Source organism: Amaranthus tricolor, chromosome 12, assembly GCF_026212465.1.
Source record: "Amaranthus tricolor cultivar Red isolate AtriRed21 chromosome 12, ASM2621246v1, whole genome shotgun sequence".
In the NCBI taxonomy this organism is placed as follows: domain Eukaryota; kingdom Viridiplantae; phylum Streptophyta; class Magnoliopsida; order Caryophyllales; family Amaranthaceae; genus Amaranthus; species Amaranthus tricolor.
The window spans coordinates 12,264,707-12,280,424 of NC_080058.1; the positions used below are offsets into that span (position 1 = coordinate 12,264,707).

Consider the following 15,718-nt stretch of genomic DNA (forward strand, 5'->3'; position numbering starts at 1 on the left):
TACCCTATGTTGGCATGGTCACATGTTATGACGTTGATCATGAACCTTATTTATGGATCATGGACTCTGGTGCATTCGATCACATGATAGGCAATCTAAAACTCTTGCACAAACCTGTCCCTATGCAATATCACTCAAATATCAACCTTCCTAATGGACACAATTCACATATCTCTCACATAGGTCATATGCAACTACAAAACTCACTAACTCTCCAAAATGTGCTTCAAGTACCCAATTTTAAACATAATTTGCTCTCTGTCTAGCAACTCAGTAAAGAAAATCATTGCAAAGTGATGTGTGAAAGTAATTAGTATCTTATTCTTGATACTACCATAGGGAAATTAAAAGGAATGGGCAAAGCCTTTAATGGTCTTTATTACTTGATTGATGAGCCCATCCAATATCAACTTGATGCTATAAAACAACACAGTGTCAGCATCACTCTTCAAGTTCCGCAAGTAATTCAAGGTCATCCTTTAGTTACTTCAACTAATTTATGGTATAGTAGGCTTGGACATATTCCTTTGTCAAAACTAAAAACACTTCCTAATTTTCCAATCTTCGTATTGCTAAAGGTGACATTTGTGTTACTTGCCCCATGGCCAAGTTTACTAAATTACCATACTCTACTAGTCTTTCAAGAGCACCCTTAATATTTGATCTTATTCACCTCGACATTTGGGGTTCTTATAGACTTTCAAGTAGAACAAACTATAGATTTTTCCTCACTATAGTGGATGACCATTCTAGGATGACATGGGTTCATTTGCTTAAACAAAAATCTTATGCATTTTCTATCATTAAAATGTTTGCCAACATGGCTAAAACTCAATTTGCTAAAAACATCAAAACTATTTACAATGACAATGCTCTTGAACTTGATGATAAACAGTGCAAACTTCTCTTCTCGAATCTTGGTATTCTGCATCAAAAATCATACGTTGATAGGCCCCAACAAAATAGTAGGGTGGAAAGAAAACATAGAAATATTCTTGAAATGTCATATAAAGCTTGAATTGTCTACAGGTCAACTGCTTCCTTCTCCTGAACTTTACCAAAGATTGGTTGGCAAGTTAATCTACCTCACCATTACATACCCTGATGTGTCCTATACTATCCATGTTCTACGCAAATTCATGCACTTTTCTACTGTCGTCCACTTTCAAGAAGCTCTCAGAGTCCTACGCTATCTCAAAGGAACTTCCAGCCAAGGCATTCTTCTCACTTCTTAATCTCATGCTCAGCTTCTTGGTTTCTGTGACAGTGACTGGGCAGACTGCCCTAGTACCAGGCGATCCGCCTCAGGATTTTGCATACTTCTAGGCTCATCTCCTCTCTCTTGGAAATCTAAAAGGCAAAGTGTAGTAGCTCGCAGCAGTGCAGAAGCAGAATATAGGTCGATGGCCCTAACAATTTGTGAAGTCATGTGGCTTAAACAACTTCTGCATGACTTAGGAGTTAAATGTTTGAGCTGTACCAAGCTTTACTGTGACAAACAAGCAGCCTTGTCTATTGTTGCCAATCTTGTCCATCACGAGCGCATCAAACATGTTGCCATTGATTGCCACTTTATTCGCGATCATATTCAAAAGGGTGATATCATCTCTGAATACATACCATCCAAGGTTGAAATTGCTGATCTCTTTACTAAGTTCCTCTCCACCAAACAATATAATGCTCTTCTTCCCAAGCTGGGAGTTCAGTCATCTTTCTCTCAGCTTGATGCAATCTGATATGCAATCTGTGCAATTTGATATACATTACTTGGATGCAATCTTGATTATCAAAGTCTTCAGTATGTACTAGAGTATATTTTATACAATTTTCAAATATAATTCAAATTTTAATATCTATGACTTTATTTTTATTTTTATATATTCATGAAAATCATGTTTAAAATTCTCACATTGTATAAAATATTTCAAACATAACGTTTAAAATGAAACAAATAGAGGAGACAAGTTGAAACAAACGTCCATCGAGCATTGAGTAAATTTCAAACTAAAATCTATGTCATTACAATAGTTCTTTAGGCTAGAAGCATGTATGGATTATAAGTTTTCCTTATGTTTGAAATAATAATTCCACTCATAAGGAAGAGTGAATGGGATGCAAATGTGTGACATGAGCTTCTGATATCAGCTAGCTCAACTAAAAGGTTAAACTAATAGTTGATGCCTAATATATTATAAAACAATTATTGTTGAGTAAACTGACCCAATTAGATATTAGTAATATATTCAGATAAAGAAAAAATGACCCTAAACCCCTGTTAGCACTCTTGTTCTTTGGCTTTTATTGCCATATTCATGTTCTTGGTGAGGGGTGATTATATTTTTTTTCGAAGATCTTAGTAAATGACGGTTATTTATAAGATTAATAAATCACCCTAATGTAGTAGGATTTCATAAGATGAGAGTTTTATTATTTTAATTTATCTTTTTTTAGTTTTATTTATTTTAATATTATTCTTTTTGTCTTTTTATGGTAATTTACAAATCATGGTTATTGATTAAGAATTTTTGTATTTTTTTCTTATACATTTGCATGAAAAGTTATAATTACTTTGAATGTCATGTTAACTTAAGCTGAGGTATATACAGAATATACTAATGAATTGAATATGCTAATTCCAGTAGAAAAAAGTGTTGGGTTGTGTTGCCTGTGCTTGAGGACTGAGAAAGTGATTAGTGCTTTGCTGTGGGTAAATGGGTCTAGCCATCTTTTGAGGAATATTCTTTATAAATGAACATAAAAAGCTGGACTATTGGCTTTTGCATTTTCCATTATCTTAGAAAAAGTTATTTGTATTAAATCAAAAATTTAATTGTATAGTTCTTCCAATTTTAATTAAATGTCATATTTTGATAATACATTAATCTTAAAAAAAGATAAAGTAAATCACATGAGAAAACACGAAACGAGAGAAAAAAAGAAAAATGATAGTTGAATAACAATGGTGTAAATAGTTGGATTCCATAAAAGGCGTGATTATTTATTTTCTGCTTTGCATATCCCTTGACTAATTTTGTGGCCTTTTTCTTTGGGAAATGAAAACCAATTGCATTCCTGAATACTTTATAGATAATAATGCATAGGAGAGCGACAAGATTCTTGCTTGTTTAGACTGTTGAGCCTTCCTTAAAAGGCTTTACCAGTTATACTATTGTTGATCATACAATTCATAGCCAAACTGCACGATTTCGAGTTCGAACGGTTCTCAGCGAAAGACATGCCAATCAAACCCAAGTAAGATTTTTAAATCTCTGAATTATAACACTCATTATGTGTTAACGAGGATTAATAGAATTGTGTTTGCTCGCACAGGGGATCAGAAGGGCCTCAAAGCCCGTCATTAACTACAGCTAGAGGTCCCCGACATGTAAGAACCTCCAGCTCTGATTCTGATCCACTTCATCATCGTCCAATCACAGAAAGAAGCCCCAGGGTTGGGGATTATCGATCTCCGAGGGGCACTCAATCTGATCCACCGATTCAGCAGAAGAAACTTGGTAGTCGTATCACACACCTCGAAACTCAACTAGTACAAGCTCAACATGAGTTGAAAAGTCTGAAGCATCAGTTAACTTCGGCTGAAGCTGCAAGGAAGCAAGCCCAAGAAGAATTACATAAGAAGGGCGGCAAGAAACAGATTACGACTAAAAAGGTTGTAGGGCGAGGAGACCCTACTACTGTTGCAGAAACTAGAAAGAGCAATTCAAAGGACAAGCATGAAGATGAAGTGCCCGAATATTTTCAAAGAGAGACGGATGTTTTTGAGGTCCCCATGGAGAAAAAGTTGATCGAGACCGAGGTGGAACTGAGTCGGTGTTCAGTTGTGGAACACGTAAAGGAAAAGCTTTCATCATCTGATGAGGCAGCCGCGAAGAATGATGTTGATGAAATGAGAGCCATCATGGAAGAAAAAGAGAAGAAAATGAGAGCTGTAACTGAAGAGAATGAGTCTCTGAAGAAGCAACTAGATGAAGCAAAATCAGAGATAACGTTGGCTCGTACAAGAGAAGAAGAGACGGCATCAAAATTGAATCAACTAGAGCAAGACTTAGAAGTTAGTAAAGCAATCGGAGTTCAGTTAAAGGAGAAGTTAGTTAATGCTGAAGCAGCAAAGGAGTTAATAGAGAATGATATGAAAAAGATGAAGGTGCAAACCGAGCAATGGAGAAAAGTGGCTGATGCAGCTGCCTCAGTGCTTGCGGGTGGGGTGGACATGAAAGGGCGTATTTCAGATAGGTGTTCATCCATGGATAATCACTTCACAAGCATATTTGTGGCGCCACCCATCACAGGGCTCGGTGGGTATCTTGAATCACCGGGAGCAGGTGATGATGCAGACGATAGTTTTGGGGGAGGAAAAAAGAAGGGTTCTGGGATCTTGGGTGACTTGTGGAAAAAGAAGGGCCAGAAATGAGTGTTTTCTAAACTCATGAGGGATTCTGTTAGCTTTTGTGGATGTTGATGTGTCTTGTGGAGATGAATGGTTGCTTACCATTTGCTAGTGCTCGGTTTAGTTTCAGCAATACTATTAAAATGAAAATGTGCATTAATTTTAAGATTATGACTCTTAGAATGCCTATGTTCCATTATATCCTATTAAACAACTACAATGTTGCAGGATTACAATGGTGTTGTTAAGGTACTTCACATTAAGCAAGCTGCAGGTGTGTAATTGTGTGTAATGACCCCCTGGATCACCCAAGTCTTTGTACTAGTGTTTGGCAAACAACTTTTTGGTTTTGGCTTTGGTTCGCTAATCAACCTTAAACTATGTTCGATAAATGATAAATTTGCTAAAAAGTTCGCTTTTAAGCCAAATTCAAAAGCTAACTAGAATAGCTTTTCTATTGGCTTTTCAATTTTTCTTTTTTACATAATAAACAACCAACAACTAATGTAAAGCTAGAGTAGACAACAATTAGCTGGTCAAACAAGCTAATTGAATCAACACTGATAAATGATTTTGTCTAGATGTGAGGTTCAATAAACTACTGTAATTAATCTCAAAAAGATTACCTTTTTCTTCAACCTTTGATCTAAAGGAAGAACGAGCACCTGAGGGCTGAGGGTGAGATATTCCCATATTCTTTACTCAATTCTGTCTTTCTCAAACTCAATTAAAAGATCTTGACAGTTACAAGAGATTTTTTTATTAACATTTTAAATCATATTTCCACTCATGTATCATATTTTTCATAAAAACACATATTTTAATGAACAAAATCTACAATTAAATATTAAGAAAAATAAACAATAAAATATATAAAAAAAAGTTGTAACAAAAACTTATTCCGAGTTGTATTGAACAAAACGTTTATTTCCAGCTACCTCATGTGTCATGTGTACTGACGGTCCAGGAAGTTTCTGGACATGTAGGAATATGAATTTGATTTAGAGTGGGATAAAATTAAATTTGTGAAAATATACCTTTTTTAGTGGATGATGGAAAAATTATGTAGTAGTTTTATAATAAAAAAATACTATTTTTTAGGGTTTAATCGACCACATTTCTCATGTCCTCTCTTACGAGGGGACGCAGGTATGATTTGTATGTCATCTACCCGGACGCTGGCAATGGGAATAATGGTATGGTATGGTTATATAATAACAAATACTCCTTAATGACAAAGTTACAAAAACACCATTAAAAACCCTCTTCCTAAATTCCTTTTTATTAATGACATTGACAATGTTATTAGTTTTAGTGAAGACTTCCAAGTATAATCATATAAAACCCTTTATACACTAGTTAAGGTGGTGTGATTAAACTCAAAATCCCATTACCTATTGAGTCAGCTGGTTTCGGTTTCTTATCGAGCTTCACATCCACCACCACGACTCCATTTGTTGAGATTTCGAGTCTAGTTCATGAACAACTATCGACTCGAACTCTTCGTATGAAAACTAAACTCTACTGATTTACTAACAGATCATATTTAACAGGCTTAGTCCCTCCTTAGTCCAAAATACAGCGCACGGTTGTATTCAAGTAAGCTCACAGTACCTCCTTAGTCCCATCACAAATTCTAGTTATGCTCTACAGCCACAACCCCATTTGCTCTTCTTTCTTTCCAGTCTAAAAACTTGACTAGGCTATATGTGAGATTTGTTTGAGGACAAGGGAGCATGAGATAGCAAGAACTTGCCTTTATGTGCAATTCTACCAACATACTGATTCTTCGTGAGGGGTCTTTACGTTGATACTAATTCCTAATATTTCGGGATTGATCACCTAAAGTTTGAGAGAAGACAGCCTCTAATGACAAAATAAATGAGGATTTTAAACAGCAATCCTATGTACTATCGGTGCATCGGTTAGCCTGATAGGTTACAACAAATTCACATAAAATCAGTAATACAACAGATATAAATACATGCAATAAGAGAGACAAAAGACTCCAACTACATTCTTGTAAAGATTCATCCAAAATCACATATTATTATCTCCTCCAAATGTCAGAAAAAATCATATTCTAGCTAGAAAATCTATTCACAGTTAGAAAAAATTTAAATATTGACTAAAAATTTGCTGCACCCAAAAGAAAATTTACTAAGAAATAATAATGGTCAGCAAATTTGCATTATAGCCTCCCTTGATTGTTGTCCTCCTTTGCTTCCTCAATCTTCCTTTCCTTCACTTCATGATGAGCAACGTCGTATGTGGCATGAACACCAACAAAAACATAGTATAGCAGCATTATTGCACTACAAATGAAGAACCTTACAAATGCCTGATAACCCAATGACCCAATTAAGAATATATTCATCCCAATTGACAATGATGGCAACCATGGAACTAATGGAACCTCCCAAATCTTTGGAACTCGCTGCTTTGCCAACAACTGCATTGCCAAAGTACCAATAAACCAAAACACAGCGCAAACAACGTATCCAATCCAGCTACGGTTGTTTAGATTCCATATTACTGTCAAGCCAGTTGATGAGCTACATATCAAGAACAAGCACCCAAAGAATTTGTACAGCCCACGCTTAGGAGTAATATCGGTAACATAGTAGCGTCTGACTAGCAATGCCACAGCCATCAACATAAATATGAAGAGTGTACTGAATGAGAAAACACTCGAGAGCACATCCAAGCTCGAGAAAAAGGCAATGACTGCACTGAGTATTGTGACAAGCAAAGTGGCATTGATAGGGGTTCGGGTTTTAGGGTGAACATAAGCAAACCATGGAGGAATCATATGAGCCCTAGCAATTTGTGTAGTATATCGAGCTTGTCCAAGCGAACCCACAAGCAAACTGGTAGTCATACCCTTAAGAGCAATAATAGACACTAAATACTTGGCCCATCTCATACCAATTTTGTCAAAAACAACTGTGTAAGGGGCATTAACATCAATATCAGTATATTTTTGCATCATAGGCAATGTCAATGACATCAAACAATAAATCACAGTTATCATAGACATTGATCCCACAAGTCCAATTGGGATATCTCTAGAAGGGCGTTTTGTTTCTTCAGCCATAGTAGCAACCATATCAAACCCAGTATATGACCAATACACAACAGCAGCAGCCTGAAACACTCCTTCAGCACCAAATGGGAAAAAGGGTACTAAATTTTTTGTCTTTGAATGAACAAATCCAACAATGATTATAAACAGAATTACTAATGCACTTAAAATTGAAGCCAACCAATTCAAAAACGAGGTTTTCCTAGTTCCTGACATAGCAATACCATTTGCAATCAAAAGCACAACAACAGCAATTGGGTCAAGAAGATTAAAGCCTTCTGGGAGAGAATGAACTCGAATCCGCAAGAAATCAGAATTATCATTGATCATACTAGCAAAATAAGATGACCATGATCTACCTAAACCAGCAGCACCAACAATAGCTTCAAGGAGTATATTACTAGCAGCAATGAAAGCAACAAAATCACCAAGTTCAATTCTAAGGAAAGAAAAAGACCCACCAGCAACAGGGACTTCTACGGCAAATTCAGTGTAACAAAACACTGATAGTAAAGCAGAAAGCCCAGAAATTGCATAAGAAAGTACAATAGCAGGGCCAGCATGGTTATGAGCTTCTTGACCCGTAATACTGAAAATACCCGACCCGACAACAGATCCAAAACTAAGCCAAATTAAATCCCACCAAGTCAAACATTTGCTTAAAGGGTTAACACTCTCTTTCCTTAATTCAACAAGCTCGAAAGAGTCAGAAGAACGACTCAATAATCGATCTTTGAGACGTGGGAAAATCTGGGAAAGGGCGGATTTGTAGTCAGAGAAAGAATTGAAGGATTTTTCAGGGAAAAAATCATGCTTTTTAAATGACCAATAACTGGTTTCGGGTAGTTGAGTTTCATCAATGGCGGTGGAGGTAGAAGGAGATGCCATAAGAAGTGGGGCAGTTTTAGAGGAACTGGTAGCGGAGAGATTTTTGGAGTTGAACGACGGTTCCATGGGTGCTGCAGGGCAGCTTAAATTAAAAAATATGCGAAAAATACGAGTTTTCAGTTGTCAAATTCTATCTTTTCTGCCCCGACATTGTAGGTGTTTTAAAACTCGATCCTTAAAAGTTGCCGTCATTTTTTTTGGATCACCGCTATGCTTAATGAAATTACTGAAATATTATTAAATTTATTTTAATTATAAAATTGACCCATTATTATTAATAAACTAAATTTATTAATAATAATTCAATTTAAAAGAAAAGTATTAATTTTAAGAAAAAAAAATAATTTTTTAACCACTACGTTTCGTGCTGAAAATTGATACATAATCACTCTTTTGACCAAAACTTTTGATAGAAAAATCACATTACTGCAATGTTTGTAGCATAAGAACCTATATTTCAAGATCTTTTCAATGATATATTATACAGCTAGTCCCTCAGCTAGTCTCTTGAGAGACCGTCTCTTTAAGAGATGTATCTTAAGCCCAACCCATTAATGATTAATGTCTACTTACCGTATTCTTAATACCTACTTACCGTATTTTTAATAACTACTTACATTATCTTTGATGCTTACTTAGCGTATCCGTAATACCTACTTTCAATATCTTAAATATCTACTTACATCATTCTTAATGCCTATTTACAATATTCCAAAACATATATATAATGGGCTAGCCCAATTAGAGATGGTCTCTCAAAGAAACCGTCTCTCACAAGAATTTTTTTATATTATATACCCAATTTCGATAACCGAGCGAGAAATTTCGATCATTTAAAGTTTGCTTGTGCTGAAATTTGATATATGTTCAATCTTTTGGGCATAAGTTTTTTATACGAAAATTTTATTAATAAAATGGTTGCATTATAAACTAGACTTCAAGAGCTTTCCAACAACATATTATATGCCAAATTCCGACAACCGAGCGAAAAACGACAACTGTTTAAAGTTTACAGTGATTTTTTTAACATCCAGTCGTGCGCCACCAGACCAGAGTTTGGTCGCATAAAGCGTGCGACCGAACCGCGGTATGGTCTCGTAAAATGCACTTTCGAACAGCGGTGGAGTCGTGCGTTTTACGTGACCATACCGCGGTCCATTCGCACCTTTTACGCAACCATACCGCGGTCTGGTCGCGCACAATCGGATGTTAAAAATTATTGCAAACTTTAAACGATCGTCATTTCTCGCTTGGTTATCGGAATGAACATATATTATGTCGTTAGAAAGCTCTTGAACTTATATCAAATTTCATCACAAGCAAACTTTACATTAATTTGATTTTTGTATAAAAAGTTATGTTCAAAAGATTGAACATATATCAAATTTCATCACAACCAAACTTTAAACGATCGTCATTTCTCGCTCGATTATCGGAATTGGGCCTATAATATATCATTGGAAAGATCTTGAAGTCTAGGTTCTAATGCCTCAAAAAATAGCAATTATGTGATTTTCCTATCAAAAATTATAGCCAAAAGAGTGAACATGTATCAAATTTCAACACAAGCATTTTTTCTTTTTAAATTAATGATCGTTATAGATGCTTACCGAATCATTTTGGTGATTATTTTCATTTGCCGTAGTGTTTCAATATTGAATTTTAGTTCAGAAATTTTTTTTAGAGATAAATTAGAGAGATAAAGTTATGAAATTTCATTAATGGTAGAGCTGTTCAAAAGTGACCCGACTTGAAAATCTGAACCGAAACTGAAAGTAAACCGACTCAAAAATATGTTCCTTTTTTTTGTTTATTGAACCGACAGTACCTGAACCGAAATTGTACCCGAACCGGTTGACAACCAAAAATGTAACACCCCGATATTTTCCCGATATATTATTTTTATTATTATTATTCTTTTAGAAAAAAAATATATATTTCTTTTATTATTTATTTTGTTAGTAGGTTAAATCATGAGAATCCAACTTTTAAGGCAAATAAAATCATTTTAAGTCCAAATCTTTTCCTAATCTATCTTTAATTTAAAAAAAAAAATAAATAAATAAATAAAATATAAGGGAATATGAATAGTGGCCGGCCATGGCAAGTATTATGGGAAGATTGTAACTTCCATTTTGGATTAATGAATGATTATGGCAATAAAATCTCATAAATCCCTTAATCAATTCTTTTCCTTATTCCCTTCCTTAACCTTTTACCTTACTCCTTTTCATTTTCACATTTCAATTTGCAAGTAAGAAAAAAAACACACTCCTTTTCCCTCACATTCTCACGCCTAGCATTCCTTAATTCATCAATTTTGGTTCATAAAATTTTGGTGTTAATCTTGAGCAATTGTAAGTAATTCTTAAACTAGTTTTATTTTTAAGTTTTAATTTAAATTTCTATGTTTTTATATGTGTGATTTTATAGTTATGATTTTGTTCATGAATTAAAAATTTATGTTTAGATGTATGATGTTTTTCTATTTAAATTTAATATATGGTTTTAGGGTTTTAGATGTATGATGTTTTTTCTATTTAAATTTAATGTATGGTTTTAGGGTTTTAGATTTGTGCACATGTGTGTGTAGAATTGTTTGATGAATGATTGAAATATATATATATATATATATATAAATATATATATATACATTAAAAAAAAATGGTTGTTCATAAAAAAAATGTGTATGTGGTGATGGAAATTTATTTTTATTGATTAATAAAAGAGAAGTATAAGGTTGATAGAAGAAAAATTTGCATGTATATATATGTGATGTGTTTGTGTTTGAACATTGGAGTAAAAAGAATTATTTTTAAGAAAAATATAGATAATTAATTAAAATTTATTTTTGTATGTGATCATGGAAATTATGTAAATTTTATTGTTTAGATTTATTAAAGAATAAAGCATTGAAATTTTATATTTTGGTGATAAAAAAATGGAATCCCGTAGGTTTTGAAATAGTGGAAAATTTGTGTTTTTGGAGCATTTTTGGCTTTGAAATTAAGTTAAAAATACTTATACTATGTTATAAATTATGAAATTTGGTACCCGGGGGTTTTGACGCCTTCCGGACGCAACGGTGAAGTCGGATTTTCAGTTTGACAGTATTAAGATGAGTTTCTGGACAGAATGTATAAGCTGTCCAGTTTTGTGTTTATACCATGTTGTAGTATGTGATGGATGTTCATATTGTGTGTAGCATTCTAGGTATGGACGTAATTGAATATGTGTGTTATGTGTGATTGAGGAAAATGTGTATGTGTGCTTATTTCCCGAATACGATTGAACTTTGTAGGAAGTCGGTTCGTGACCGGGAATTGATTGAGACGCTTGCGAGTTGGTTATTTCGTTTAAGGTATGTACACGCAGCGTGGTTCGCAATAGATCGATGTATCATGTATTAATGATACCCAAAAGTAAGGCATGGGTATATAGAACGAATAATGCTATCGTTCGAATCAATAATTCTATACATTGTTATGATAAGTAGAGGTAGTATGTCCTCAATAACTTAAGTAGAGGTAGTATGTCCTCACTAACTCAAAAGTGGACGTAGTATGACGTCAATCTTTATATATTGTTTTGAAAGTAGAGGTAGTATGACCTCACTAACTTAAAAAGTGGACGTAGTATGTTGTCAATTGGTGGAAAAGAATTACTCGCGGCATATGAGGGCTTTATGAGCCACCGCGGGGGTATGCATACTTAACCATAGGCACCGAAGTATGGCGAGTGTCTATGGTAGAGGCTTGCTTAGGGGTTAGCTCCCCCTAATGTATTGTCTCACTTATGGAGTTTGGTGTGTACCGGCAGTATGGCTGGAAAGTACCGGCAGTATGGCTGGATAGTACTGGCAGTATGGCCGGATAGTACAGCAATATAGCTGACTAACTTTTACAAGAAAAATAAATATTCTTAATAAGTATGATCAAGCGTACGGTTCTGTGAATTGTTAATTAATCAAATTAAACTTTCTCGATGTTATTATTTATTGGTATGCGACTTTCGCTGACGTGTGCTTTTGGTCTTAACGACCCTGCGATGATGTTGTGTCCTATCTGGGCAATGACTAGCAGTAAGTTAAGTTGCAGGTCTGGGGAGTGAGGATTGTCCCTTGAAGAAATAAATTATTAAAGTAAAGAAGTCTTAAAAAGAACTTCAAAGTTTAGTTAAAGAGCATTTGGTTTTTATGAGGCGACTTTCGCTCTCAAGTTGTAATAAGTAGATTTGACTTTTCGTTTCTTATCCGCTGCTAAGTATTTCTTAATATCTAATAGTTTTAAATAACGCTAATAGAACTGGATCCGCACGTTTCCTTAACTTCAAAACTGTTTTAAACTGTTTCTAACATCCCGGTTTGACTCGGATTACAGTTTGTTCCATTTTTAAAAGATCATTTTCTCTTCTCGTACGACCCGAGTTATTCCGAGATGTTACAAAAAATGGGAAAGCTGAACTCGAGCTGTAACCGATTTTTGTAACCGACACATAACCATTAACCGAGATTACCCGAACCTAATAATGACCGACCCGAGTCATATCAGACCCGAATCATGCTCGAAACCGAATTCTATCCGGCTAAAACCAACTTAACCCGAACGAATTTTAGATCGAACTGCTGTAAATCTGAATCAATTTTTAACATAGAAATATGATAGACTCATATTCTATCATCTTATTTGTTAAGCTAATAAAGTGTTAGATATTTTAATAAATTAATTTTTATAAATACATGGTTTTCTATATTTAGAGTTAATAATCAATGGAGAATGTTTATTTAACTACTTTAAATCGAATTAGATGAATATTGATAGAACTTTATAATCTTGTCATCAATTAAAAATTGACTAACAACTTAATTTGATATTGATTCGATCGATAGTAATTAGTAATACGTAGCTGAATTTTGCTTTTAAAAAAAACTCGAACCCGATCTGTACCCGACGAAACCGAACCAATTAGTAATCGATGACAACCCGAGACCGATTGACACTCGACACGAACTTCAACCGACACCGAACTGATGCTAACCCAATAGCTTGAATAACCGATCTCCAACCGAACCGTGACTAACCGACTCGACCCGAGTTTGACCCGTTGTAACACATAGCCGAAAGTAACCGATCCGAAATGCAACCGAACCGAATGACACCCATTCAAAACCGACCCGATCACCCGAATGAACATCTCTAATTAAGGGCAATATTGAAATTTCAATATATAAAGGGTGGTGACACGATAAAAAAGGTGGCAAAGTATAATAATGCCCTTTAAAAATCCAATTCGAACTGACCCTTATACGAAGTCTTAAAGACAAGTCATTTGTAAAGAAAAATATTTACATTAATTTGTTATTGAGACCGTCTTAAAGTCCGAATGGGTCATGGGCCATAAATTTAAAAATTTTATGATACCCACGATCCATTGTTCAAATGTTGTTGAATTTTTTTTTGGCTTTTTTTTAGATGAAAACATTAGTCATAAAACAACAAAAAATTGAATAAGATAAGCTGCAAAAGATTTCAATATATGATCTCCAGTGAAATTTAATTTTAAAAATAAGCGCTTGCAGCTCAGACTTTAGGTTAGGATTGTGTTCGCAGTTAGTAACAACGTTCTAGAATCATTATAATTCATTTCCCTCAAGGTGAAACATAAAGGTTTGACCCTATTTGACTAAAGCTTCCTTTGTTCGCTATTAGTAACCGCGAAAAGAAAAGCTTGGCTTTTTTTTTACCACAGAGCTTTGTTTGTTGTTACTAACTGTGAACAAAGACAAACCTCAGCTCCAGGATAAGAGGCGCTTATTTTTGAAAATAAGTTTGACCAAAATTTATTAATTGATTTTTTTAATTAAAAACCTTATATATTTAAAATTTTTCTAAAACAAACACATTATAAAAAATGCAAAAAGTTTCTTTTCTTATATCTAGTATGCTTGACAAAAACCAATGTTATGTTAGATATATTGCTTTTCTTGGAAATTTGAAAGCATCCTACACTTGATAAAAATGGAAGACACAAGTAAAAGACATTTTTCTTTGTTCATGTTATTTATCTTGATGTTTACAGTGTACTAATATAAAGCCCCGTGCAATGTACGATTTTTTAACATTAACCGTACAAACATATAATATTAAAAAAAACTATATATTATGCAGTAGAAACACTCAATTTTGACAGTTATATGTATAAATTAACTCTATAATTTTGGAAATTGTCAATAATATATTATGTAGTATATTGTATTTTTTAATTTACTCAATTTAACTATAAATAAATGCTAGTCCAAGATACTTTAATGATTGATATATATTGGTGAAGATCAATTGTCATATTATTTTTCTTTCGCCAATAAGTGAATTCCATTTGGCAAGATCTCTTAAATTGTAAAACTTGAAAATTTTCAAGCTTTTTAGTATAATGTATGATTATCTTGCCGTGCATTTTGTCTTGTCCTGAATTCCTTTGCTTTCTATGCTCTTTCTCGAGTCAAGAGACTCTTTAGCTGCATCTTCCTTTATATGTATAATTCTCCTTCTTCTATGCTTTCTCAGACTCTGATAATAATAATTTTTAAAACCGAATAAACTGGGTATGTTTTAACATACATAAATTCACTATGTCATACAAACTAAAGCAAGCTAAACTAATTAGGCAGTGTCAAAAGAAATGACTAGAACATGATTCATGAAGATTTTTTATATCAATAATAACAAGCTAACTTAATGCTCTATAAGTGAAGAATTATATCTTTCACTCTCAGTTTCATGTTTATCAGAAAAATAAATGCTAGAATGTAAAAACTCCATAGTAATTTCATAAGATTTCCGTTTTTAAAATAGGTTTTGAATTTTATTTATAAAGAGGTTAATATTTACGATTCTCAACTATAACAAAGTTGCTTAACTTATCAATTGTTAATTAATTCCGGCATTTGAACATGAAACCACATTACGGCAATAATTTGGTTTTCAAACTTTAAATAATTATTTTGATTAAGAAAGAAAAAGAAGTAAAAAACACAAAATGATAATATAAAATAAAAAACTGGATATTATCCGATCTGGTGTAAATTGGATCATATTATTACTCCGCATTATGTTTAATGATCTGGTATTCGATTTTGAATACTTCTACATGGTATTACTTAGAGGTTTTGCGGATGAGGTGGTAACTTGGTTGTTTGAATTAGTACCGAACCTGAAAACTTGACATTTAAGAATTAATAGTATAAATTTATAAAATTTTAAATATAAAATTATAAAACTTACCCAGAGTCATTGGGCCACCATGGTATAGGCGGTCAGGGTCCTTGGGTTGAATTCGAC

The 15,718-nt window shown here is 33.8% G+C and overlaps 2 protein-coding genes across 2 annotated transcripts; one reads left to right on the top strand and one right to left on the bottom strand.

Moving 5' to 3' along the window:
* Nucleotides 1-2,923: 2,923 nt before the first annotated feature.
* LOC130796785 (interactor of constitutive active ROPs 4-like) lies at nucleotides 2,924-4,778 on the top strand. The gene is made up of 2 exons (XM_057659180.1): nucleotides 2,924-3,252; nucleotides 3,331-4,778. The coding sequence occupies exons 1-2, from the start codon at nucleotides 3,236-3,238 to the stop codon at nucleotides 4,430-4,432; spliced, it is 1,119 nt and encodes a 372-aa protein (XP_057515163.1). The 5' UTR covers nucleotides 2,924-3,235; the 3' UTR covers nucleotides 4,433-4,778.
* An 859-nt stretch (nucleotides 4,779-5,637) lies between these two features.
* Nucleotides 5,638-8,551, bottom strand: LOC130797138 (cationic amino acid transporter 8, vacuolar). The gene has a single exon (XM_057659619.1). It carries the CDS (start codon nucleotides 8,445-8,447, stop codon nucleotides 6,600-6,602), a length of 1,848 nt encoding a protein of 615 aa, XP_057515602.1. The 5' UTR covers nucleotides 8,448-8,551; the 3' UTR covers nucleotides 5,638-6,599.
* Nucleotides 8,552-15,718: the final 7,167 nt, after the last annotated feature.

What these genes read in the sequence shown, in the direction of transcription:
- LOC130797138 (XM_057659619.1), bottom strand. Translation starts at nt 8,447, where the DNA reads ATGGAACCGTCGTTCAACTCCAAAAATCTCTCCGCTACCAGTTCCTCT.